At 40.3% G+C, this 23,943-nt stretch overlaps 1 protein-coding gene and 1 pseudogene across 1 annotated transcript; both read right to left on the reverse strand.

Moving 5' to 3' along the window:
* Positions 1 to 13,082: 13,082 nt before the first annotated feature.
* On the reverse strand, positions 13,083 to 16,345 carry LOC128571112 (dynein axonemal intermediate chain 4-like; annotated as a pseudogene).
* Positions 16,346 to 16,858: 513 nt separating this feature from the next.
* On the reverse strand, positions 16,859 to 23,698 carry KRT25 (keratin 25). Its single transcript, XM_053569674.1, has 8 exons — positions 23,207 to 23,698; positions 22,829 to 22,911; positions 22,061 to 22,217; positions 18,888 to 19,049; positions 18,678 to 18,803; positions 18,131 to 18,348; positions 17,577 to 17,644; positions 16,859 to 17,232 (listed from the first exon to the last, which is right to left on the reverse strand). The coding sequence occupies exons 1-8, from the start codon at positions 23,636 to 23,638 to the stop codon at positions 17,123 to 17,125; spliced, it is 1,356 nt and encodes a 451-aa protein (XP_053425649.1). The 5' UTR covers positions 23,639 to 23,698; the 3' UTR covers positions 16,859 to 17,122.
* Positions 23,699 to 23,943: the final 245 nt, after the last annotated feature.

Consider the following 23,943-nt stretch of genomic DNA (forward strand, 5'->3'; position numbering starts at 1 on the left):
TGGTTTGTCATGAAACATTTCTTTCTCTTTTTAATCCAGTAACAATGTTGAGTAGCCTCACGTTGTCTTAAAAATTGGGGGAACAAATTGAGCATTGTAACTATTCTCGCAGAGAGAACTGACAATGGCTGATTTATGTGGAATAGCTGTGAAAGCACGCATTGTTGATAAGGGTGGGGTTGTCAGTAAAGTGTCTTTGAATTACTCTATGCAAGATTTTTGAACTATAATGTTTGTTTTCAGCCTCCTGATTCAACAACCAAAGAAAACTTTCTATTCCTTAAATCCATTAGTTTTGGCCTATCCCTAATTTTTTCTTTCTTTTTTTTTTTTTGAGACAGAGTTTCACTCTGTCACCCTGGGTAGAGTACTCTGGCATCATAGCTCACAACAACCTCCAACTCTTGGGTGTCCAGCGATCCTCTTGTCTCAGCCTCCCCAGTAGCTGCAACTACAGGCACCTGTCACAACACCTGGCTAGTTTTTCTATTTTTAGTAGAGATGGGGTCTTGCTTTGCTCAGGCTGGTCTGGAAAACCTGAGCTTAGGCCATCCATCTGCCTTAGCCTCCCAGAGTGCTAGGATTATAGGAGTGAGCCTCCGTGCCCGGCTATCCCTGAATATTTTAATAGTTATCCAGATCTTCTTCTTGCAACCATAGCTTCCATGGAAACCAATTCAAAGATAATAGTCCACTTTTTTCATTAACTATGGATTTCTATGCCACTTTATTTTGCTTGGTGCAGGTAAATCTATAACATTTTTGTATTTTTATCTTGCAGCTTTCCTTGGAGAATATATTCTGTGAGTTTGCACTTTTTCCATGGCTCTTCCTGCACATTCTACCCAGGTGAAGATGTAATGGTGTTGGTGACCTTGTGACGGAGATGCCTGAAGATCCTTGGGATGATGGTAATGAATTTGTGGAGCTTTAAAGAATTCCCAGAAGTTTTTATAAAGAACTTTTCAGTAAAGTGTTTCTGTGTCCCTTTCAGTTGGCATTTATGTTCACCCCTTCTCTATGCTCCTAGCATGCATCTCTTCCTCTGAGACGGGGCTTTCAGTCTGTTGGAAACAGAAGACCAAGCATAGCGCTGTGTTCATGAACTGCTGAAATAGAGGTTAGTCTAAAATGGCATTGGGCTGCAGAAGATGGAGGAGTTTCTGGTGGAAGGGGTGTCAAGGAAGGTCTGGGGAGGCGGACATGAAAACGAGGAGTTTGATAGCGCTAGTGGTGGGCAAAGATGTTTCTAGACAGAGGTCGGTGACAGCAAAGCAGGATGTCTTGGGAATGGCCTGGCGCTGTTCCGGAAGACTAAGTTTAGAGGATCCCCTAGGATCCAGGTCAGCAGAGGTCTTTACACAGCGCAGAGAATTCGTTCTTTATTTTAGAAGCGACGAGGAACCAGCAGGGGGCGCTGTGGAGGAAGGGCGATGAGCAGGTCCGCGTGGTAGAGCCAAGTATCTTGTGGAGGGAGAGACTGGGCCAGGGACGCATGAGGCCAGACATGGTTAGGTCTAGGACAGGGGCTGAGAAAAGGACCATGACATTGGAGAGAAAGTGAGAGAATGAGAAAAGTTGAGGAGCCTGTAGAACTACTAAGTTTCAAACTCGAAGGACAGTGTAGAGAATCGTCTTATTTACCAAAATGGAGTATGTAGGAGATGGTGAGGTGTTTTTAAAAGTGATACTATAATCTCCTTGCAAAAGTCATGGAGTTGATCCCAGAAGAATTTAGAAAATGCAGAAAATCCAAAAGAAGAAAATAATCACCTATATCCCATCATCCAGAGAAAAATCCCACCTATATTTTGTTATGAAGTAACTCTGTGCTTTGTATACACATGCAGATATGTTTTTAATATTTTACAACATGAGATCATATTGTACAACATTTTACATTTGTCTTTCATTTTTAAAATATCCTCACAAAAACAGAGAGGTAGATTTATAGAACAGAATAGAACCAAGAGATGAACCTAGCTACTCATCATCATTTGATCTTTGATAAGCCTATCAAAAACATTCAGTGGGGGAAAGACTCCCTGTTTAACAAATAGTGCTGGGTGAACTGGCTGGTGAACTGTAGAAGACTGAAACTAGACCCCCACCTTTCACCATTAACAAAAATTGATTCTCACTGGATGAAAGATTTAAACCCAACACATGAAACTATAAAAATACTAGAAGAGAGGGTAGGGAAAACACTTGAAAAATTTGGCCTGGGAGAATATATATATTTTTTTTTTCCTGAGTCTCAGTTTCTTTATTGTAAAGTGGGAAAAGAACTTTCAAAGCACAACAGTCCACATCCCCCACCCCCATCTCTTAGAGCTCCAGCCATACCTACATTGTCTTTCTGGTGTCTGGGCCTCTGTACGTGGCTGTTACTTCTGCTGGAGATGTCCTTTACTCTCCCCATTTCTCTGAAAGCTCAACTTTTTTCTTGGTAAAACTTGGATATCCCCTTATCATATAATTTCTGACATTGTTAGCTCTTTTTTTTTTTTTTTTTTTGTCTCTCACCATCATGGTGGCCTGGGAGAATATTTTATGAGGAGGACCCCCAGACAATTGAAGCAACACCAAAAATACATTACTGGGATCTGATGGAATTAAAAAGCTTCTGCTTTTGGGGTGGCCCTGTGGCTCAAAGGAGTAGGGCACCAGTCCCATATGCTGGAGGTGGTGGGTTCAAACCCAGCCCTGGCCAAAAAAAAAAAAAAAAAAAAAACAAGCTTCTGCTTTAAGAAGTGATGAGGAACCAGCAGGGTGTGCAGCCAAAAGCACAGTAAGTAAAGCAAACAGACAACCTTCAGAATGGGAGAAGACTTTTGCAGGTTATGCTTCCCACAAAGGTCTGACAATTAGAATCCACAGAGAACTCTAATCAATAAGAAAAGAACAAATAACCCCATTTCTATGTGGGCAAAAGACTTGAACAGAAGCTTCTCTGAAGAAGACAGGCTCATGGCCTACAGACATATGAAAAAATGCTCATTATCCTTAATCATCAGAGAAATGCAAATCAAAACCACTTTGAGATATCATCTAACTCCAGTAAGATTAACCCACATTACAAAATCCCAAAACTACAGATGTTGGCGTGGATGTGGAGAGAAGAGAATGCTTCTACACTGCTGGTGAGAATGCAAGCTAATATGACTTTTTTGGAAAGAAGTTTGGAGAATACGCAAGGAATTAAAAGAAGACCTACTGTTTGATCCTGCAATACCTCTACTAGGTATATACTCAGATGATCCAAATTCATTTTACAACAAAGACATTTGCACCAGAATGTTTATTGCAGCCCAATTCATAATTGCCAAGACATGGAAACAGTCCAAGTGCCCATTGACTCATGAATGGATTAACAAATTGTGGTATAGTACAACATGGAATACTATGTAGCTATGAAAAAGATGGAGACCTCACATCTTTTATGTTTACCTGGATGGAGCTGGAACATATTCTTCTTCTTTTTTTTTTTTTTAGACAGAGTCTCACTTTGTCACCCTTGGTAGAGTGCCGTGACGTCACAGCTCACAGCACCCTCCAGATCTTGGGCTTAGGCAATTCTCTTCCCTCAGCCTCCAAGTAGTTGGGACTATAGGCACCCACCACAACACCCGGCTATTATTTTGTTGCAGTTTGGCCGGGTCCAGTTTTGAACCCACCACCCTTGGTATATGGGACTGGTGCCCTACTCACCGAGCCCTATTCACAGGGGCCACCTGGAACGTATTCTTCTTAGTAAAGTATCTCAAGAGTGGAAAAAAGTATCCAATGTACTCAATACTACTATGAAATCAATATATAATCACCTACACATTCATACGAATGGTAAAACATAACTATTGTCCAGAAAGTAGAAGGGAAGAGGGGAGGGGGAGGTGGGAAGAGGAAGGGTATTTGGGGGGGACCTCACCTAATGTGCATACTGCAATGGTGCATTTCAAAACTATTAAGAAAAGAGTACGATTGTCTTACCATAACAAATAAGTAAGCGAGGTGGTGGATGTGTTAATCAGTTCGACATAAGCATTTCACATTGTATATCAGATCAGTACATCAAATCCCATAAATGCATCAATGTACACAGTTACAATTTAATAAAAAAAATATCCTGAGCATTTTCCCAAGTGAGCACTCATGAAAGATGTGTAACTCTGCTTAAAAATTCCTGGAGGCTTCCATCTCACTCAGAGTAAAAGCCCAAGTCCTCATCATGCAGGATTCTGCATTGCCTCCCAGGACTATTGATATCATCTGCTCCCTCTCCTCCCTCACTCACTCAACACTAGTTCCTCAAATACTCCAGGCCTCAAGGCCTTTATGTTTGATTTGCCTGGAAAGCTCTTCCCTCAGATACCTGCATGGTCTGGCCCCCTCACTTCCTTCAGGTCTCAAGTCGATTTTGGAGTAGTAAGGGTGACCTTCTGATAGTTCACAGCTCCCCAATATTTTATAGCCGCCTTTCATACTTCTCTTTTTCTCATTGGCTTTTATCACTATGAAAACATGCTATATGTTTTCATTTCTTTATCTCGTCCCCCGCCTGCCCCACATCCACTAGCATTAAAGCTCTAGGGATTTCCTTTTTGTTTTTGGTTTGTTTACTGCTGAGCCTAATATAACTAAGTAACTTTTATATATTAGTTACTCAACCTACATTTTGGAGGGAATAAATCAATCAATAATTAAGTGGAAGCTATGACAGACACAGAGACGTGCTCGGATCTCCTTTTAAGAAAGGACTCACCAGGCAGTGCCTGTGGCTCATTGGGTAGGGCGCCAGCCCCGTATACCAAGGGTAGTGGGTTTGAACCTGGCCCCGGCCAAACTGCAACAAAAAAATAGCTGGGCTTTGTGGCACCTGTAGTCCCAGCTACTCGGGAGGCTGAGGCAAGAGAACTGCCTAAGCCCAAGAGCTTGAGGTTGTTGTGAGCAGTGACGTCACAGCACTCTACTGAGGGGACAGAGTGAGACTCTGTCTCTAGAAAAAAGAAAAAAAAAAGCATGCAGCTGCTTGAAGGCTTGTCTCCAGGCAGCCAGACATCTCCATGCCGGCTAGGAGATTGCCACACTCCCAGCGCCTCCCTCAAGAGCTGGCGACCTCTTCTGCGAGCTTGGTGCACGGTCTCCTACAAGACTTAATGGTTTTTTCCTCCTATATCTTTAAATATTTGCCATTTCATTATTTCATATTTACTTATCAATTATTCCTAACTATGATAAAAAAGACTAAAATAATAACTGTGAAGGAATGATTATTGTCTGGAAGGGTGATGCAACAATGAAATAAATCATCACAATCACATCATCAGTCTTCTTAGTTTATCGTTCAAAGTTGTTTCTTTTTTCAAGAAGGTATAAAGGAAGTATGGAAATACCATCTTTGGCACTTTTTAAAAAAAGCTTTAATTGAACAATATTGAGAATTTAGAGTTTTAGATTTTCTGCTCATAATGGCAGAGAGAAGCAAATAGAGGAAGATGCTTCACAGTTATTAGAAAATTTAGAAAAAGATGCAAAGAACAGACAGCAACACTGTAGACTGGAATGTTTGCATAAGTGAGATCTCGGACTGTAAATCTCTGTATGATAGTATTCTAGAGGAATTTTCCAAAATCCAGACTTAAAGAGTGAGTGATTTATTTCTAATGTCAAAAAAAAAAAAAAATACATGGTGTTCTTATCTATGTTGGTCCCTTGGGGCCACATGTGGCCTTCTAGATCTTTGAGTGAGGCTTTTTGACTGAACACAAATTTTACAGAACATACCCTTTTAATAAAATAAAAGGATCTCTGCAAAAAATAAGAAAAATAGCAGAATGTCGTGACACCAACCTGTAGTCCTAGCTACTGAAGAGTTTGAGCTGAGAGGATAACTTGAGCCCAGGGGTTTGAGGTTGCTGTGAACTGTGATTTTGCAAATGCACTCCAGCCTGGGTGATAGAGCAAGGCCCTGTCTCTCACAAACAAAACAGACAAAAAAACCCTTGTGAGCTGGAGCTACCAAGGTTTTCAAATGTATTGCATTTTGCTGATGCAAGTGTAAAAAGAACCAGAAGTAGTGATGAACCTCTCATAGGAGTATTTGAGATCTGGAATTGATATGTACAAGATGGATATGTGGAACATGCATTCAAAGATGTTCTCCATCTGGGGAGGAACCTTTACTCCAGAATTCTCAGTTCAGGCTGACAGACACTTTGGTCTGTGTTACCTTCCACCAGCTAGGGTAAAAAAAAAGACTGCAAGCCTGCCTGATTTTGCTTCCTCCCTTTTTCCTTTTGTATGTGTTACTCCCTGGACACCTTTTGATCCTCAAACTCTGTTTTAGCATCTACTTCTTGGAGAACCAACCTGCAACAAAACTTGAAGAAATGAGGTGACTTCCTTGAGGCTGCTTATCTGAGAAACGTCGTAACTGAGTGAGTTTCCACCTCAGGTCTGTGCATTCCCTCCACACTCATGGTTTTTGCAGAAACCAGCCTGGATTTGGTGTCAGAAGGCCTGCTAAAGAGTTCTGACTCTCCTAGTTACCCTGACGCCTTCGTTAAGCTAGAGACTGAGATTTCTTTGGGTCATAGTTTTCTCACCTATAAAATTAGGGATGGTAATTTCTGCTCTATTGTCTGCACAGGATTATAATGACCAATGTGAAAGGATACAAGTGTTCTGTACATTGTAATCCTATATTCAAACAGAAGGCTTGATCATCTTTATTCATGTTTTTTTTTTTTGCATTTGTATTGTATTGTTTATTTCATAAGACCAGCTGGGGATAAATTGGGAGATTAGCTTAACTTTCTCTGATTAAAATGATTTACAGCCCTCCCCATTTTCCTATGTATGTACATCTGATATACTTGGTACCTTTTCTAAGAGGTTTTGTCTTTCAGATTTTTCTATATCAAAATTAATATAGTTTTATATATTATAAAAATTGGTATAGTTTTACATATTATAAAAATTATGTAAACTCTACCCAGGGATTCTTTAGGCTATAATTAACTGCTTTCACATACGTTAGTTATTAGGGATTGTAGTTCAGTGTCATGGGTGTGAAGAATACATTTTAGTTTCATGATGTCGAACTGGCTGCTTCAGTGGATAACAGAGCAGGCCTGTGTTGTAACATCATGATGAGACACAGCTCCAAAACATACTCTGGTTTTATTTACTAGTATATAATAATATAGTAAATAATATATTTATTCATTACTAATATACAATGATATATTAAATAATTACATTATTTAATAAATAATTAATAATTACATTATTTAATATATCATATTATATCATTATATTATCATATATTAGGAAATAAAACTATTTGTCTATCTATTATATTCATTGGACTATTCTTTAGCATCTTTATAGTTTCGCTGGATAAAAATTTCATGTTCGGTTTAAATCAACATTCAAACGCAAGACAGGTCTACAGCTGGGGCATCTTTTCTTGCTGCTGTGATTATGCTGCTATTGGAATATTCCTTCATCTCACTGCCTAATGCCAAGGAATGGAAAAGATCAAATTAAATTAAAACAGAAGAATCTATACTTCAATATTCTCTGATCCTGAAGAAAATGACTGTTTTGGAGAAGAGGCAGAAAGGCATGATTTGTCATTGTGATGTCATTTCCTTCACTTTGGTTTTCATAGTCATTTATAAGTCAGCAGTTGTCAAAGTTTTCAAGACATTGCCTGTGCAGTTGACATCCTTTTTGTACTTTCGATAAGCCCCATTTTGATACCAGTGCTTTTGGAAAGTGGTCAAAAATTGGTTCAAATAAGAATATTTCTGAAATATTTTCGGTTAAATGATACGTATTTTTTTCTGTTTTCCAGTCAAAAGGCTTGAAGTAAATTTAATGAAATGCTCTACCACCTAGAAAGAAATGAAGAATTTAAAAGAATTTAGACCAATTCTTTCCTTTTAAAACTCAGACATTTTAAGACTCAGAGTGGCGATTTCTTTAAGATCTCAAACTGGTGCAGTGGTATTGCTTGAACAAAGATCCAGGGCCCCTGTATTTTTGTTTACTGACAAGATAAATATTCTCCCTTATGTCGCTTTGTAGATATTAGTTGCTTTGTAGATATTGGTGGTGTATCCAAAGAGGAAGTTGGATTAAAATACAAAAAAAAAAATATCCGATTGAATAAACTAGAACGATATCGTCCTGCTGTACAACACAGATTTTAAAAGTTAAGGATGGGAATTTTAATAGTTTCAGAGTGTTTATTTTGGCGAGAATAAAATTAATGCCTGTTTTCACTATTGCTTATATTATATATTAATAGCAAGCCAATATGATTATTTCAAATTTATTGTACTATTATGACATAGTGGTAATGTCGCTTCATTTCTTTATTTACTTTTCATTCTACTCATTTATTATCTGGTGATTTATTATTTCATTTATTATCTAGTCATTTGTCAATAAATCTATTTTTTGTAAGGTATTGTTCTATGATTTATTTTATTACCTGATTATTTTGTTTATATTTTACATCGCAGTGATCAGTCAACTTATATCAGTTATTTATGGAGCACCTCGCTAAAACATTCAGTTGTATGTTGGGATTAATATTGATAAGTCATAGTTTCTGCTTTTAAAGAATTCCATGTATAATTTTCGTTGTACTTTGTATGATCACAGTGATTATTTTCTTGTGTATTTTTCACTGTGTTGAGAAAATGTCAGAAAAATAACTTACTTTTTTTTTTCTCCTGCTGAGAAACAATAGGGAGAGTTTATTTATTGTCCAAATGTTGACTTAGAGACCTAATTTTTAGGTGGCTGAGTCTGAGAATCTTGTCCTCCCACTACCTACTTCACTCCACGTCTGCCACAGACCTGCAAACATATCCCGTTGCCCCAAAGAACCCAGATTTGTTCCTTAATTTTGCTGCTGAAGTTTGGTGGTGCTGCTTTGCTGCTATGGACCAAGCCTCCATCTGTTATCTGCTATCAAAGAGTTGGGCCACCTCCCTAAGGGCCCAGTGGCCCAAATTCCTTTCCAGTACCAGATTGTTGAGACCAGTGTAGGAGATACTGGTTAGGACAACATCTACCTTGCTGCTACTGGGTGCTCCAAATTGTTCTAGCCTACTGCCGTCACCAATAGGGGGCTGCTCTATGTTAAACTCAGCAAACATAATTGAGTATTTCCTCTATGACAGGTACTGAGCTGGCAGCCAGGGACAGCATTTTAATAGATCTATAGAATTTCAGCTCAGCTACATGTGGTTTAAGTAGTCTATTATGGAATTTCATAACTATTTCTACCATTGTTTCTATATGAAATGATACCAAGTTCCAAAAGGTCATCATGGCGTGGTGCCTAGAAAATCCTGGAGTTGCATTTTTGCACTTATTATCTGGCTATTTACTAGCTGTGTGACTTTGAGGAAATGACTTAACATCTCTGTTCCTCTGTGTTTTCATCTGTAAAATGAAGACACTAGTTCCTATGTCATAGAATTATCACAAAGATGTAATAAGTTATGTTTGTAAAAGACCCAGAAGCAATGCCTGACGTAGTAAGTATGAAATGTGTTTTTTAAATAAAAACACCAATAAACAATTCTTGGAATACAGCTCCTTTTTGAACTGAGGACTGCTTTTGTTTCTAATGACAAATCGAGGTAATCAATAACCATTTTGTCTCCAGGATTTTAATTACAAGCATCAGTTACCTCAAAAATAGAAGGCAAGATAAAGTCAGTGATAAGTTGAAAAAAAAAACAAAAACCAAAACCCAGAAAGCAAGATTGCATATGTGTTGTAACACATTATTTTTATTTTGAAAATCTCACAAGACTATTACCTGTAATAAAGAAGCTGAGATCAGTGTAACCTGGCTTATTGTACCCTCAATGAATCCCCAACAATAAAAAAAAAAAAAAAAAGAAAAAAAAAAGAAAGAAGTTGAGGAGTATAGGTTTCTTGCTTGACTCATCAATGCTTCCATCCGTGTATTTTATTTGCTATAATCTTTGGCTGGACCAAATCTCTATTGATTTTGACTGTTGAGTTATCAGCTTGTCTGTACTGCACCGTGGTAACTAATCTTCTGGACCATGGGTCTTTCCCTCGGGAAAAGCCCACCACTATAGAACTTAGCCTTTCCATCATGATGGTAGGAGTGCTTGCCACCATGGAAACCCACACCTACTCGCTATCCCTAATCTGCCTCAAGTGTCAACTTTTCAAAAATTTCTTCTACTGATTTTTCAGATTCAAGATTTTTTGCTCTGTTAAGTAAGATATCTTTTTTTTGTCTCATCTCTTCTGCTATCAATACATTTGGATTTCGACATTACCCTTGCAGTTTACGACTTTTGTACCTGGCATTGTAATTGAATAATTATGAGAGCTGCGACAGCTAATCAGGGCATTTTATAGAGAAGGCAACTGACACTCAAAGTTGTTTTCTTGTATATAGGGCAATTCATTAGTGCAAGCACCAAGGTCAGAATCCGGCTCTCTTGGTTTTACCCAACACACATTTTCCTACATTGTATTCAGTCTGGGCTGTTACTCCCCTCACGGGTGCCACTTGCACTGATGGTCTATGAGTGATCACCAACTCCTCATTAACCTGAGGAGCTGCTGGGCTGAAAGGTATTTGCGCCCGAAAAGATGAAGTTCATAGGTAAAGAATGCGGATCTTCCAGTTTTTAGCATCCCCTGCACATGGAAATTCAGCGTTCCCCTCTTGAACCCTGTCCTTCTGTAGTGGTTTAAACATTATCATTAGACATTTAATATTTTGTAAAGAAAATTCTATTAAGAGGGAAAAATTACTTCTCTGTGTGTGTGTGTTTGTGTTTTAACTGTGAGACAGACATAGTAAAGCAATTTTTTACATTAAAATTTTAATCTTTTTAATGAATAATATTTTCTTACCTTTTACTCAAGTTCCATCAACTTTGCTTTCATAGGCTTCTTGTGAACCAAGTTTGGCAAAGGTTATAATTAAGCTAAACTTCCCATGAAATCTACCAATTTTCCTATGACTCTCTGACAATCATCTTTGTTTCAATAACCTAGGAGAGTTCAGTCTTCACCTTGGCAAATTCTTCCTAATGAAGTGAATATACTTTACTGCTTGTTTATTTGGCATTTATCAGTGGCATAAAATTGAACATTTTAACCTTGAAGAAAAGAAGTTAAATCTGTCAGTTTCTATGTCTGCCATTGTGTTTTGAAAACAATTTTATGTAAAGTTGCTTTTTTGTGGAACAAGTTTCAAGGGGCTGAGTTTTTTGCAATCCTTGCCAAATCCCTGGTGTAATGTGTTAGGTGAGAAGAGCATTGGACTAGTCGTTTGAACCTGGGTTCAAGTTCTGAACATTATTTATAGCTTTATGACTCAGGGCAAGACAGGTAACATCTCTAATCAGGATCTTGATCTATAATTGATCATCATACTTCTTGTTTTATAGGGTTTTGTGAAGATCAACTTTTACAATTTGTCTGTGTGTTAAAAACCTAAATTAATTTATAAATATAAGGCATATTCACCATTAAATTGATTGTAGTTCCAGTGTTTGTTTTCATGAGCTCTCTTTGTAGACTTTAAGAGAAATCTATATTGATGGTGGGCAGAAGGGAGGAGTGTGGGGTTGATGTCTTGAAAGATGAATTTTTTGTTGGATTTAAGGGAATGCCCCTTTGTATTTCCTTCTTGCATTTCTGGGCCTAGAAACTTAATTGTAGGAACAGATTGAAAATAATATCTTCTGACATATTTGAACGTGCTTATTTGTAGTGGTTGAATTCCTTTTGCTTTAATTCCTGGAAAATGTCAATCTTCCTTAAGCTGACTTTGATTCAATTATTCCTCATATATAAAAATCCATCCCTCTTGTATAGTCAAAGCTTCCAAACACTGTTAAATCTCTCTCATCTGGAGTGGAGATTTAGGTGCCCCCAGGGGTAATTGTTTTTGTCTTCTGTGGAGGTAGTTTTTGTGAAAAGATTGCTAGTCTTCTCTGAGATTGATTGAGTTTTGCGTGTGTGCATGTGCATAGGATTGACAGGGACCTGACGAATGCTAAATATTAAAAAGGTCCCTAATAGATAACTCATTGTAAGGAAAAATGAATTTCATCATGAGCCGCACTTGACAAAGAGAGCCTGGATATTCAAGGGGCATGGTGGTCTGCCAGCCATGTGGGCTGCTCCTCCATCCTAGAAGTTACCGTGGGAGTTATAGGGGTGGGAGTTATAGGTGTGATGAAGCTGAACCCTGTATTATCTTGGGTCCTGCCGTGAGATCCCCCTAGTGCAGGAAAGAGATAATTTAGCAAGCCTGGGTTGTTCAGATCTGAGCTTTTATCCAGCTCTTAGGGATAACCTCTGAGCCTCATCACATTCTGCCTGACGGGGGTGTCTTTGTATACCTGGGCCTTACGCCACGCCAGAGAGTTTATGCTAACTGTGTGGCTTATGGTGGGGTCCTTGGGTTACCAGTTTGAGGGTAACCTGGTTACCTGGAGGGGCTGGAAACTGAGCAATTACGGTGAGTCACATGCGTGCTCTGTGTGCTGGTAACTGACCCCCCAACGAAAACTCTGGACACCAAGGTTTGGGTACGCTTCTCTGGTTAGCGACATGACACATGTGTTGTCATCACACATCATCGCTGGGAGACTTCAGTGTGGTTTTGTGTGACTCTGCAAAAGGAAAATTAGAAGCCTATGCCTGGTCTCTCCTGGACTCTGTCCTATGTGCCTTTTGCCTTTGCTGATTTTAATCTGTATTTTTTCACTGTAATAAACCATAGCCGTGAGGATAACAGGTGTTCTGAGTCCCGTGAGTCCCTCTAGTGAATTGTCCAAACTAAGCACAGTTTTGGGAACACCCAACACACCTCTACAGAACAAAGCGCAGGGAAAAGGTTGCAGCCTGCTTCCTTTCTCCCTGTTCAGATGACAACTTTTAAGTGATGGTAGCAAGTCAAGAGACTTGAGCGTATATACAATATAGACTATGAGATGTTAAACACCGTTCCTTTTTCTTTAAACAACAACAAAAAAGATATTAGGAATGCTGAATCATCCTGGTTGATTTGACTTGGATCCAAGCAAAGCATTTATTATATCTCCCTGGCCAGAATCAGAGCAATGGGCATATTTCTCAGTTCATCACTGTTGCCCACCAGGAGGCAATCTGTTTGTCTGGCAAAGGGATGGTTGTGAACTTGATTCCAGGATTAGCAACATTCACAATCAGAGGATCCAAAGTGCTGATACGAAGGTCCTAAATCTCCACTTTACTCTCATTTGCAGCTGTAAATATACAGGATGACTTTGGAGACCCAGGCAACATCGGAAACCACATGAGTAGTTGGGTAAAAACTCAAAAATGGCTTTGTGTTCTCCAGCTGCCCTAGTATAACACCTCTGTCTGCAGAGCAGCTTAGAAATACATCGTGACAAGATGGATTCCTAGGTACTTTAAACAATGGACCCTATGCCCTCTGTAGGTATCAGATTCATTTGTGAATCTGACCTTCTTCAGTGCCAGCCAAATAGATACTTGTGTCCTTGGGATGAAAAGCAAAGCACATTGCAGGAACTTGCTGAGATAGCAGAGCCGCCTCACCCTTCTTTTCCTCTTCTGCTCCTTTTTGTTGCTCCCACAGCGGTTCGCTTTAAATGCATCAAATCATGACAGTCCAGTCCTTTCCGGATCACCCATTTGCAGATTCTTCCATCTACCGAGACAGAAACTAGTATTTCTCTTTTGTCGTCACCTGCGGTTCCTCGATCTTGTCCTATCCACTGTGGTTGCCATACAGGTCCCAGATGTTTCTGAGGTCATTCACTGCTGTCGTTAGCAGTGCTCTGTACATTGTAAATGGCCACTGTGCCGTTGTAGTGGCTAACCGCTAAAAGATTAGGTGCTCTGATGGAAAAATCCAAAGCACTAACTCCAAAGGGACTCTGGTGAATACGTCTGGCCACTGGTGGCCGTGGGCGTGTGAGAGAGTCAGCCCACATTCCGTCCTGCCTTCTTCCAGCGCCCGGTGTAGGTGAGAACAAAACTTCAACTAGCCCTTTCTTCCTCCTGAATTCTCGGCACTCGGTGTGTCCTGGGATTCTTTATCAACCAGCAGCAAGCCAGTTCTCTTTTTTTGCTCTTTAAATCCAAAGTGCCCATAACCAATGGCCAAAAGGTCTGGATTTGCTTTATTCCAGGCGAAGCTGCTCACGTTAAGGCCTTTGCCTAAAATCTTAGCAACAGTTTTGGCCTCTGTCTAAAAATTTTTTAATGTATAGTGTCTTACATGCAAAAAATTAAAAAGTTATCCCTGTAGTTTAGATAATGATCATAAAACATATCTGTACCTTGGCTCCGCGCCTGTGGCTCAAGCAGCTAAGGCGCCAGCCACATACACCTGAGCTGGCGGGTTTGAATCCAGCCTGGGCCCGCCAAACAACAATGATGGCTGCAACCAAAAATAGCCAGGTGTTGTGGTGGGCGCCTGTAGTCCCTGCTACATGGGAGGCGGAGACAGAAGACTCGCTTGAGCCCAGGAGTTGGAGGTTGCTGTGAACTGTGATGCCACGGCACTCTACCCAGGGCAACAGCTTGAGGCTCTGTTTCAAAAAAAAAACCCAAAAACCAAAAAACATATCTGTACCTTACAGACCCTATTGTTTCTCCTAAAGGACATGGTCTATATTATTGCTTAGATGTTGTCATCAACCTGAGTGCTTTTATTACTTGCTGGGACATAACAGCAAATATATCTTTGGTTTTTGGCTTCCTGACAAGGGAGCTACTAAAACCCTTGTAATTTCCTGAGCGACAGAGGTGAAAGGAGCATCTTTTGTTCCCCCAGTACAGAGCTGTGACATCTTTTTAAATTCCCTGGGTAATAGAGCATCTTTTGTTTTCATGGGGTGACATTTGGTGGGCCCCCAGATAGCTTTGGGATGGAGGCTGGCTGCCAGAAAGACCAAGCCTTGCTTAGGAGCCTAGAACTTTCAGCCCACCCCTTCCCCACCCTCCAGGGAGGGGCCAGGGATTAAAGATTGAGTCGATAATCAATTATACCTGCATGATGAAACCTCTATAAAAAACATAAATGAGGGGGTTCAGAGAGCTGCTGGATTGGTGAACACATCACGATCCTGGGCAGGTGATACATCAAGAGAGGGCGAGGAAGCTTCACGTCCCTCCCTTCCACCCTGCCCTATGTGTCTCTTTCATTTGGCTGTTCCTGAGTTACATCCTTTGTAATACTAAGTAAAGTACTTTCCTGAGTTCTGGGAGTCATTCTAGAGAATTATTGAACTTTGGGTAAGGCGGTAAGAACTGTGGCTATCTGTAGTTAGTGTCAGAATTGAATTGAATGGCAAGACACCTGGTTTATGCCAAAAGGGAAAAAGAACATTTCACCTGTCTTGTTTTTTTTTTTTTTAAGTTTTACTATCTACATAGCTTCCTCTAAATAATGTACTGTGTTTAGTTTTCTGTTCTGAACTTGATACAAGTGGATTCTTATCTCGTGCATTTGCTGGGATTATGTTTCTATAATTCATCGTGTTGCTGTGTATGGTCGTTGAGGGTTGGATTCCCTGGGAAGCAGACTCAGAGATGAGTTTTGTGTGCAGGATGCTTATTGAAGATTGTCTCTGGGATCAAGAGCTATGGAGGGGAGAAAGAAGCAGGACTGGGCACGCTATGGAGGGAGGTGAGCTTCCATGACGGGCTCTGGAGCTCAGTCTCGTCCTGAGTTGGGCCAAGATGGCCAGGCCTTTAAGCTCATGCATCAATCAGTTATTGGATGCAGGGCATGACCTTGGGTGAGGTGACACTGCAGCTGAAGCAACCCTATAGGGACTGATGGCAGAGGACTAGCTGCAGTCGATACCTGTGCAACTGGGATGAGAAGCCCCCTACTGGAAGCAGGGTCTGAGTAGCCAGTGGGACCACAATGTCACTGCAGAGGTTATAGTCCATTTATTTTCCACTGTTGGATAACATTCTTTTATATAAGTAGTCACTTTATTTCTCCTACCATTGATGGCTAGCATTTGGGTCCTAGTTTTTAGCTGTTATGAACAATGTTGCTATCAACATTCTGGGACACATCTCCTGATTAATACGTGTTAAGAGTCTTTCCAAGTTTTATGCCTACTTGTTTTGTTCTGGCTGTTATTACAAAATGTCACAAACCAGCCCGTATGATAAACAATGGAGATTTCTCACGTTTCTGGAGACTGGGAAGTCCAAGATCGAAGTGCCAGAAATTTGGTGTCTGGCGACAGCCTGCTTCCTGGTTCATAGGTGGCACCTTCTGTGCCATGTGACACTCTGTCTTCACATGGTGGGAGAGACAGGGAGTTCTCTGGTCTCTCTTCAAGGTCGCTCTGTCAATCATGAGGGCTCTACCCTTATGACCTAATCACCTGCCAAAGGCTCACCTCCTAATGCCATCATCACCTTGGGAGTTAGGCTTTCCCTCTTCAAAACTCATCATTGTGACAGTTATTGGGCACCAAGATGGTGCAAGACCTGGGCTTTGCAGTAAGCGGGGCAGATGGTCAAGGACATGTAAAGTTGGCTCTTTTCCTTTTAAAGGCTTACAGACCTTTAAAGCTCACACCTGTAATCCTAGCACTTTGGGAGGCTGAGATGGGAGGATCCCTTGAGCTGAGGAGTTTGAGGATAGAGTGAGTTACGGTGATGCCACTGCACTCCAACCCTCCAACCTCAGTGAGACCCTATCTCAAAAAAAAGCTTTCAGAGTAATTATGGAGAAGGAGACACCCAACTCACTACAGCCATGACTTTTAAAATTAGACAACACCATCAGTGATAACTTGCTAAAAGAAGGTTTATTGACCATAAAGAATTGACAGATTTCCAGTAGAGTTTTCAAACGAGTCATTGTATTTGTATGTGTGGATGTGACGTTCTTCCATATGAATGGGGGGATACTGCTATGGATTGCTCAGTAAGAGAAAGTAACAGAAAGGCATGGACAGACATTTTTCTTAGATGTGCTCATTTTTCCAGACGTAGAGCTAATGCTTTTTCTTCTCAGAGTGTATTTGGCCTATGTTCCCTATTGGGTCTCAAATCAATTGCTTTGAGATTTCTCTTCCAGGGAGTGGAGCCTGGTGGTAAGTATTTTACTGCGTTGGTCTACCTCTTCCAGAACTTTCTTAACCACTATGGCTTTGGTTGAATCTGAAAATTAAAATTTAAAAGGAGAGTTTAGAAGGTTAAAAAAGATAAATAAGCAATATGTTGATTAAAAGAATAATAGGATTTTATAAAGCATGAACTAGGCAGTAAACACAAATACTTAGACTCATTCTTGGTGAACTTCTTATTACTTGGTTAGGTAAAAACATGGTAACATGTTACTTTGTTTAAAATTAGCATAGCACTAAAATTGGGCATCTAGCACATACTGATACTGCCTTCAAATCTTTATTATATCTGTTCTTACTAAGCTGTGGTAATATAAAACGATCAAGTGTGCATTGAAAATGAAAGAGTACAGCAAAGCAGAATTTTGTTTTAATCACCTTTGACTTGAGTACCCACGTTTCCAGATCCATAATCTTTAGACTTGACACCTCCAGACTTACAAGCCCTGTGAAAATATATCACAAGAGAGAAACAAACAAAACACCAAAAGAGTGATTTAAAGAGTGCCCCTTCACTTCTGGATTCACCATTAGATTTTCTTTACTTCTTTGGTGAGTACAACTTTAGACAGGTGCAACTACCTAGCTTCAGCAATAAGAAGTGATATTTTTGCAGGAGGGACTTTACCTAACAATTGCAATTAGTGTAACCTGGCTTATTGTACCCTCAATGAATCCCCAACAATAAAAAAAAAAAAAAAGAAGTGATATTTTTAATTTTCACGCCTTAAATACAAGGACTATTGCATTTGGGTTTGGCACGATATTGCAAATTTGTATTTTGACTGTAGAGTGCAGTATTATGTTTTATATTCAGCATTCATGACAATAAAAAGTGTGGCCATATTAGTGTATGTTCACTTTTCAGGGATCTAAGTTGCTAGCAGCTTTCAGTATATTATGCCTTCCCTATATAGTTTTTTTTAACCTACCCATCATCTCCTCCTATGAGGAGGCAGTAGGTCTCGATTTCCTTTTCCAGGAGGACCTTGATGTCCAGGAGCTGCTCATACTCGAGTTTCTGGCCCTCGGTCTCAGTCCTGACCTGGTGCAGCTGCTCCTCCAGGGCCCCGATCTGAGCCTGGATCTGCGCCAGCTGCGCACAGTAGTTGCTCTCTGTTTCTGTCAAGGAGCACTCCAGGGACTGTTTCTGTCAGGAAGCAACAAAGAGAACCTGAGACCGACACACAGATACGCAGACATTTATTTGTTCCAGGATTTCTCCTGTCCTTAACTTTACCCACAATCAACACATAGTTAAGATGACTCTATGACATTGCTTAAACAAATAAGCAAAACCTTTTTGGTCGCATAGATCTAAAGACATCGGTGTTGTTTTAGTGGTTATCTTTCCTTACCTTTTAAGATAAACATAAAAAGATGTGGACATATTTTCAACACCGTTAAGGTCTTTCAGACCAGGTGGCATGCATCTAAAATGATAACCTAGGAGAGGGGAAGAGACTGTCTTTTTCCAACCGTGGCTAAGAGAGACTGAAGTTCAATTTCCAGGGTCTGAAGGGTGCGCTTCATCTCCGTCAGCTCGTTCCGGGCTGAGGTTGTGGCCCCCACGTCCTCAGAGATCTGCTGCTGCAGAGAAGCGCTCTGCAACAAGGAAGCGAGGGAGCAAATCTTAGTTCTGTGAACGCCGCTGAAATGCAGAGGGATGGTTTTCTGGGCGACACTCACCTTTTCGTTGAACCAGGCCTCCGCGTCCCTGCGGTTCTGCTCTGCCAGGGCCTCATACTCGGCTCTCATGTTGTTCAGCAGGACTGTGAGGTCCACCCCGGGGGCCGCGTTCATCTCCACGTTCACGTTGCCTCCCGCCGCGCACTGCAGAACTTGCATTTCCTAGAGGCAGAGAAGGGTTCAGCTCACGGAAAGTCTAGGAACTTAGCTTTGGGTGGTGGGCGGGGGTCTCTGAGTTCCTCTGGTTTCCCCCTCCCAGGGTGTGCAGTGACCCCCCATCTCCACATTTCATATTTCCCATCCAGTTGATTAACTCTCAAAGACGGTTAACTCACTACCCTAGCAAGGAGCCTGCTTCCTTCTGGAAGAGTTTGAATTGTCACAGAGCTCTTCAGTACGGTGAGCCTAACTCCTGCTCCTGCGCTTCAACGCATCTGTGTCAGTTTGCTATTCAGAACCAATCGCAATTGCTTTTCCAAATGAAAGTTTTAAAAATATTTAATTATCCTCCATCTCTTATTCTATTCTTTCATAGTGTAAACATCTCCACTTTGTGGACTGAGCTGCTTTCCACTGGAGGACAGCTTTGATGTTTTCTGAGCGCAGACAGAATGGACATGGTTGAAGGGCTGAGTTTGAATAACTCTCAACAGTTGAACTGTTTATAAAATGTAAATGTATATATGTATGTGTGTGTGTGAGTGTATGCCCCCAGGGAAGAATACCATCCTCTAAACCAGTGTGTTTCTAGATTTTTTTTATCTCACAGCACACTTGAACCTACAGTTAAACTTCTGTGGCACATGGTTGATTAAAAAAAAAGTAAAAAAAAAATATATACTTACTGTACTTTGAACTTCTTTCAAAAATAATTTAATTAATAATCTTTCAAAGTTTCCCAGCCACACCTAAGATCCAATCGTGGCACCCGGTTTGGAAACTCACTGCTATGTGGTTCCTATGTAAGCCTAATAAAAATGATTCTCCAGATCAGTGATTTTTTTCTTTTTTCAACCTGTGTGCCATGTTTGGATCTTACATGTGCCTTGAAAATCTTTAAAGATCATGCATTAAATTATTTTTGAAAGAAATTCAAAGCACAGTAAATATATTTATTTTTTAATTTTTTTTGATCGACATAATTTAATTGTGCCATGGAAGTTTAACTCTAAGTTCAAGTGTGGCATGAGATAAAAAAGGTTGAAAAACATTGCTCTATAGCAGGGGTCCTCAAACTTTTTAAACAGGGGGCCGGTTCATTGTCCCTCACACTGTTGGAGGGCCGGACTATAGTTTAAAAAAAAATTATGAACAAATTCCTATGCACACTGCACATATCTTATTTTGAAGTAAAAAACAAAATGGGAACAAATACAATTACATTGCTGCATGTGGCCTGTAGGCTGTAGTTTGAGGACCCTTGCTCTATAGGGTCATGTCAGACATTAGTCTCTGACAGATCTCTGTGTGAATTTTGATTCTGCCGGGTAGTGCTGCGTGAATTTGGAAAGTTGCTTAACCACTCTAAATTTTGATTTACTTATTTGAAAATTTAGCATAGTTAAAAATCCTTCTCTGGGTTGTTGGGAGAAGTGAAAGAACTAATAATAAAAACATTTACTAATACTGCCTGGCTTATAAATGCTGGTGATTATAATTATCATCATCCTGGAAGCTGAAATCTATTTTGCAGTCAGAGTCTATGCATGATTTTGTTTGAGCTGCGTGCTGTCAGAGCAAACGCAGTCATTCCTGAGATTGAGAATGGCAGGTGTCACTGCTAAGATACATCAGTGAGAGTAGCCCAGATCAGCTTATGTCTCTGCTGCAGAAACCCTCCTCCCATCCATAGATGGGTCTTACTCATGGTTCCTAAGGCTTTCTTTCCTTCCTGCAGCAAATCTTCAGGCTCTCCTAGCATTTTTGCCTCTCTGGTGGACCCTACGCCTTCTATCTTCTCTATCTCCAGATGGGGTTTTTAGTTCTGATGATTTAGTAAAAAGTTCCCCAATTCAATAAGAAAAAGAAAAAGATAAAAAGGATATATTTGGGCTTGCTATGAAACATTAACAAAATCAAATGCATTCATCAAAAATTTATTGAACTACCATAGGCTCTAACCTGTACTTGAATCCATATAGCCAAATAAATGTTATTCGAGTAGTTCTAAGGTAGCCTCATGACCAATCAAGTAGCATTTTTAGTTTGATCTTCTGTTTTAAGCATTTGGCTTGACTGTGGAAGTCTTTTGGCTATTTAAAAATATCAAATTCCTTTTCAGGGGGCAAAGACTTGTTCCCTTTTAGAAAACAGTGGCTGTGAAAGCAATCCCAAGATGTCATGGCTGCATGATCTGATTTTTTTTTGAGTCAAAGGCTCACTATGCTGCCCTCGGTAGAGTGCTGTGGCATCACAATTCAAAGAAACCTCAAACTCTTGGGCTTAAGTGATTCTCTTGCTTCGGCCTCCCAGTGGCTGGGACTATAGGTGCCCACCACAACACCAGGCTGTTTTTTTTTTTTGTTATTGTTGTCATTGTTGTTTAGCAGGCCCTGGCTAAGTTCGAACGCACCAGACCCAGTGCATGTGGCCAGTGCTCTAAACACTGAGCTACGGGTGCCAAGCCACGCATGATCTGATTTTGAATCTAGCTTCCAACAATGACCACTTTGGAAATATATTATTTGCAGAGAAATGTAAACTCTGGTATAACAGTTTGATTTTAGTCTCATTATTTTTTATAGCCATACCAGTAAGAATACGTATTAGTGTTAAGTATGTATATGTAATATATGTACAAAGCAAATGGTTTAGTGTTTTTAATCTGACCCTGTTCTATAGATATTTATATCTAGTTTTCTTAGAAGGTCTTTAAAGTATATTTATTTTATCTAATTAGATGTAATCTCCTAAGTGGACCATTTTAACTTAGCTATAATTACATAGCCAAACACTGCTCTTACAACCCTGATTGGTCTGGAAAACATGCTCCTTTTTTTCCCCCATGGGAAACTTGATGGGAGAGCAAGAGTGAGTCTGTACAAATAATCTGACTCTTATCAAGGCAACTCAGCCCTCCTGTCTGGCTTTGGCACCCACTTCTTGTTATCTCTTATCATGTGGACAGTGTCTGCAGAATGAGAGCAAAGTGTAGACAGACGGTCACCTCTTACCTCTTTGTGGTTCTTTTTGAGGTAAGTCATCTCCTCACTTAGGGTTTCATACTGAATCTCCAGGTCTGTTCTGCATAAGGTTATTTCATCCAAAACTCTGCGTAACCCGTTGACATCAGCCTCTACACTCTGGTGAAGAGCCAGCTCATTTTCATACCTTGAAGAGCGTTAATGATTTTCTAATTTATCACATGAATAGAGACATAGTCACTAATGATAAATGCTAGAATTCTAGAATTTTGAAGATTTGGCCATAAGAGACATTTTCGAAGTTTGTTAATATAATAATAATAATAATGATTTTTATTATATAAACACAATTTTTATTTGTTATAGACTGACAAAAAGTAGCTTGAGACAATGATTAAAAGTTACCCGGTAAAGAACAAGGTCAATTCTGGCATTCTGGGGAGAAATTTATATTCTAAATGTTACAGTGAATACACTCATATAGGCATATAGAAGGGCAGTGCATCAGAGGGCAGGATCTTTCAATGCCTCTAACTTGTCACCTTTGTTCTATAAATGTTTGGCAATCAATAAGGTATTCGACAGAAAAAGAAGTAGAGCATGGAGCACTTGTTTCATAGCAGTTTACACCGAATAGCCAAAGTATGAAAAAGGAATAACATTTCTTTATGTTAAACCTAAGTGTTTTAACAGTTTTGGAATGAGTTGGCAATATATAATGGAGGCGTTAAAAATATATTTGATTTCCTGCTTTGCCCCAGTCACCATGAATCCTTTTCACTCTGGAAGTCTACTTACTTGAGTCTGAAATCATCTGCTGTGAGCCTGGCGTTATCGATCTGGAGGACAGCATTAGCATTGCTGGTGGTGGAAACAATGATCTAGAAAGCAGGAGTTTGACTTTTTAAAGGCTATCAATTGCAACCAGTAAAAAACAGAAAGTGATTTTCTTTTAGGTGACGAAGTGAAAATAATCCAAATGAACATAATCACTACGTATTGACATTTTTATCATGAGGTTAACCAACTGAATCTACTTAATGCTTACATCCAGCGCTACATTGCAATTCCCTTTAAGAAATCAACAAGAATGATAAAAGCTTTTAGAATTTGGTAAAGAAAAGGAAAATTTAGAAATCATGTACATAAAAATAATTATGGAGTATAATTGCTTACCTGGTTTTTAAGATCATCGATTATTGGGAAATATCTATTATAGTCATGATCGAGGCCACGGCAGGAGCCAGGTCCAAACTGCTCATACCAGCCCTTGATTTTCTGCTCCAGGTCTGCGTTGGCCTCCTCCAGAGCGCGCACATTGTCCAGGTAGGACGCCAGGCGGTCGTTGAGGTTCTGCATGGTCACCTTCTCGTTGCCGGAGAGGAGGCCCCCCTCATTCACGGTAAAGCCAGCACAGGGATTGCCGCCCCCTGCATTTCCTCCGGACGGGCCGCTGCCGCCAAAGGCGCAAGAGAAGCCACTTCCGATCCCAGGAATGCCGCAAGCATTTCCGGCCCCAAAGCTGGCTCCTCCACCGGAGAGCCTGAGTGATCCAGTGGTGGGACGGGGACAGGACCTCCTGGATCCACTGGGAAGTCGGAGAGACATGGTGGCAGGGCAAGTCTGCTGCAGAACCTTAGTGGGGACAGCCAGAACCGAGTGTCTTCTCAACTGCTCTGTGTGCCTTTTTATAGTCAATTGCCAAGCATGTTCCGGATGAAATTCTGCCTACGCAGAGTAAGCATGGCTTGCCAGCCTCAGCAAGTTAATATAATTGGGTGATTTTTCCTAATGAGTAACTAACTTTGCTGGGCTCATTGCTGTAGAAAGGTAGTTGCCCTCAGGTTGGTGGTTATCTGAGAAATGGGTCTGGGTGGAGCACAGTCGGGTTCATTACCACATGTTAAAATTTC

The sequence above is a fragment of the Nycticebus coucang genome, chromosome 18 (assembly GCF_027406575.1).
Source record: "Nycticebus coucang isolate mNycCou1 chromosome 18, mNycCou1.pri, whole genome shotgun sequence".
NCBI lineage: Eukaryota > Metazoa > Chordata > Mammalia > Primates > Lorisidae > Nycticebus > Nycticebus coucang.

Coding starts and splice junctions, on each gene's coding strand:
- KRT25 (XM_053569674.1), bottom strand. CDS start 23,638: ATGTCTCTCCGACTTCCCAGTGGATCCAGGAGGTCCTGTCCCCGTCCC. Junction 22,218..22,828: donor GCAGATGATTTCAGACTCAA/GTAAGTAGACTT, acceptor ACGCTCTTCAAG/GTATGAAAATGAGCTGGCTC. Junction 18,804..18,887: donor AGGCCTGGTTCAACGAAAAG/GTGAGTGTCGCC, acceptor TCCTTGTTGCAG/AGCGCTTCTCTGCAGCAGCA.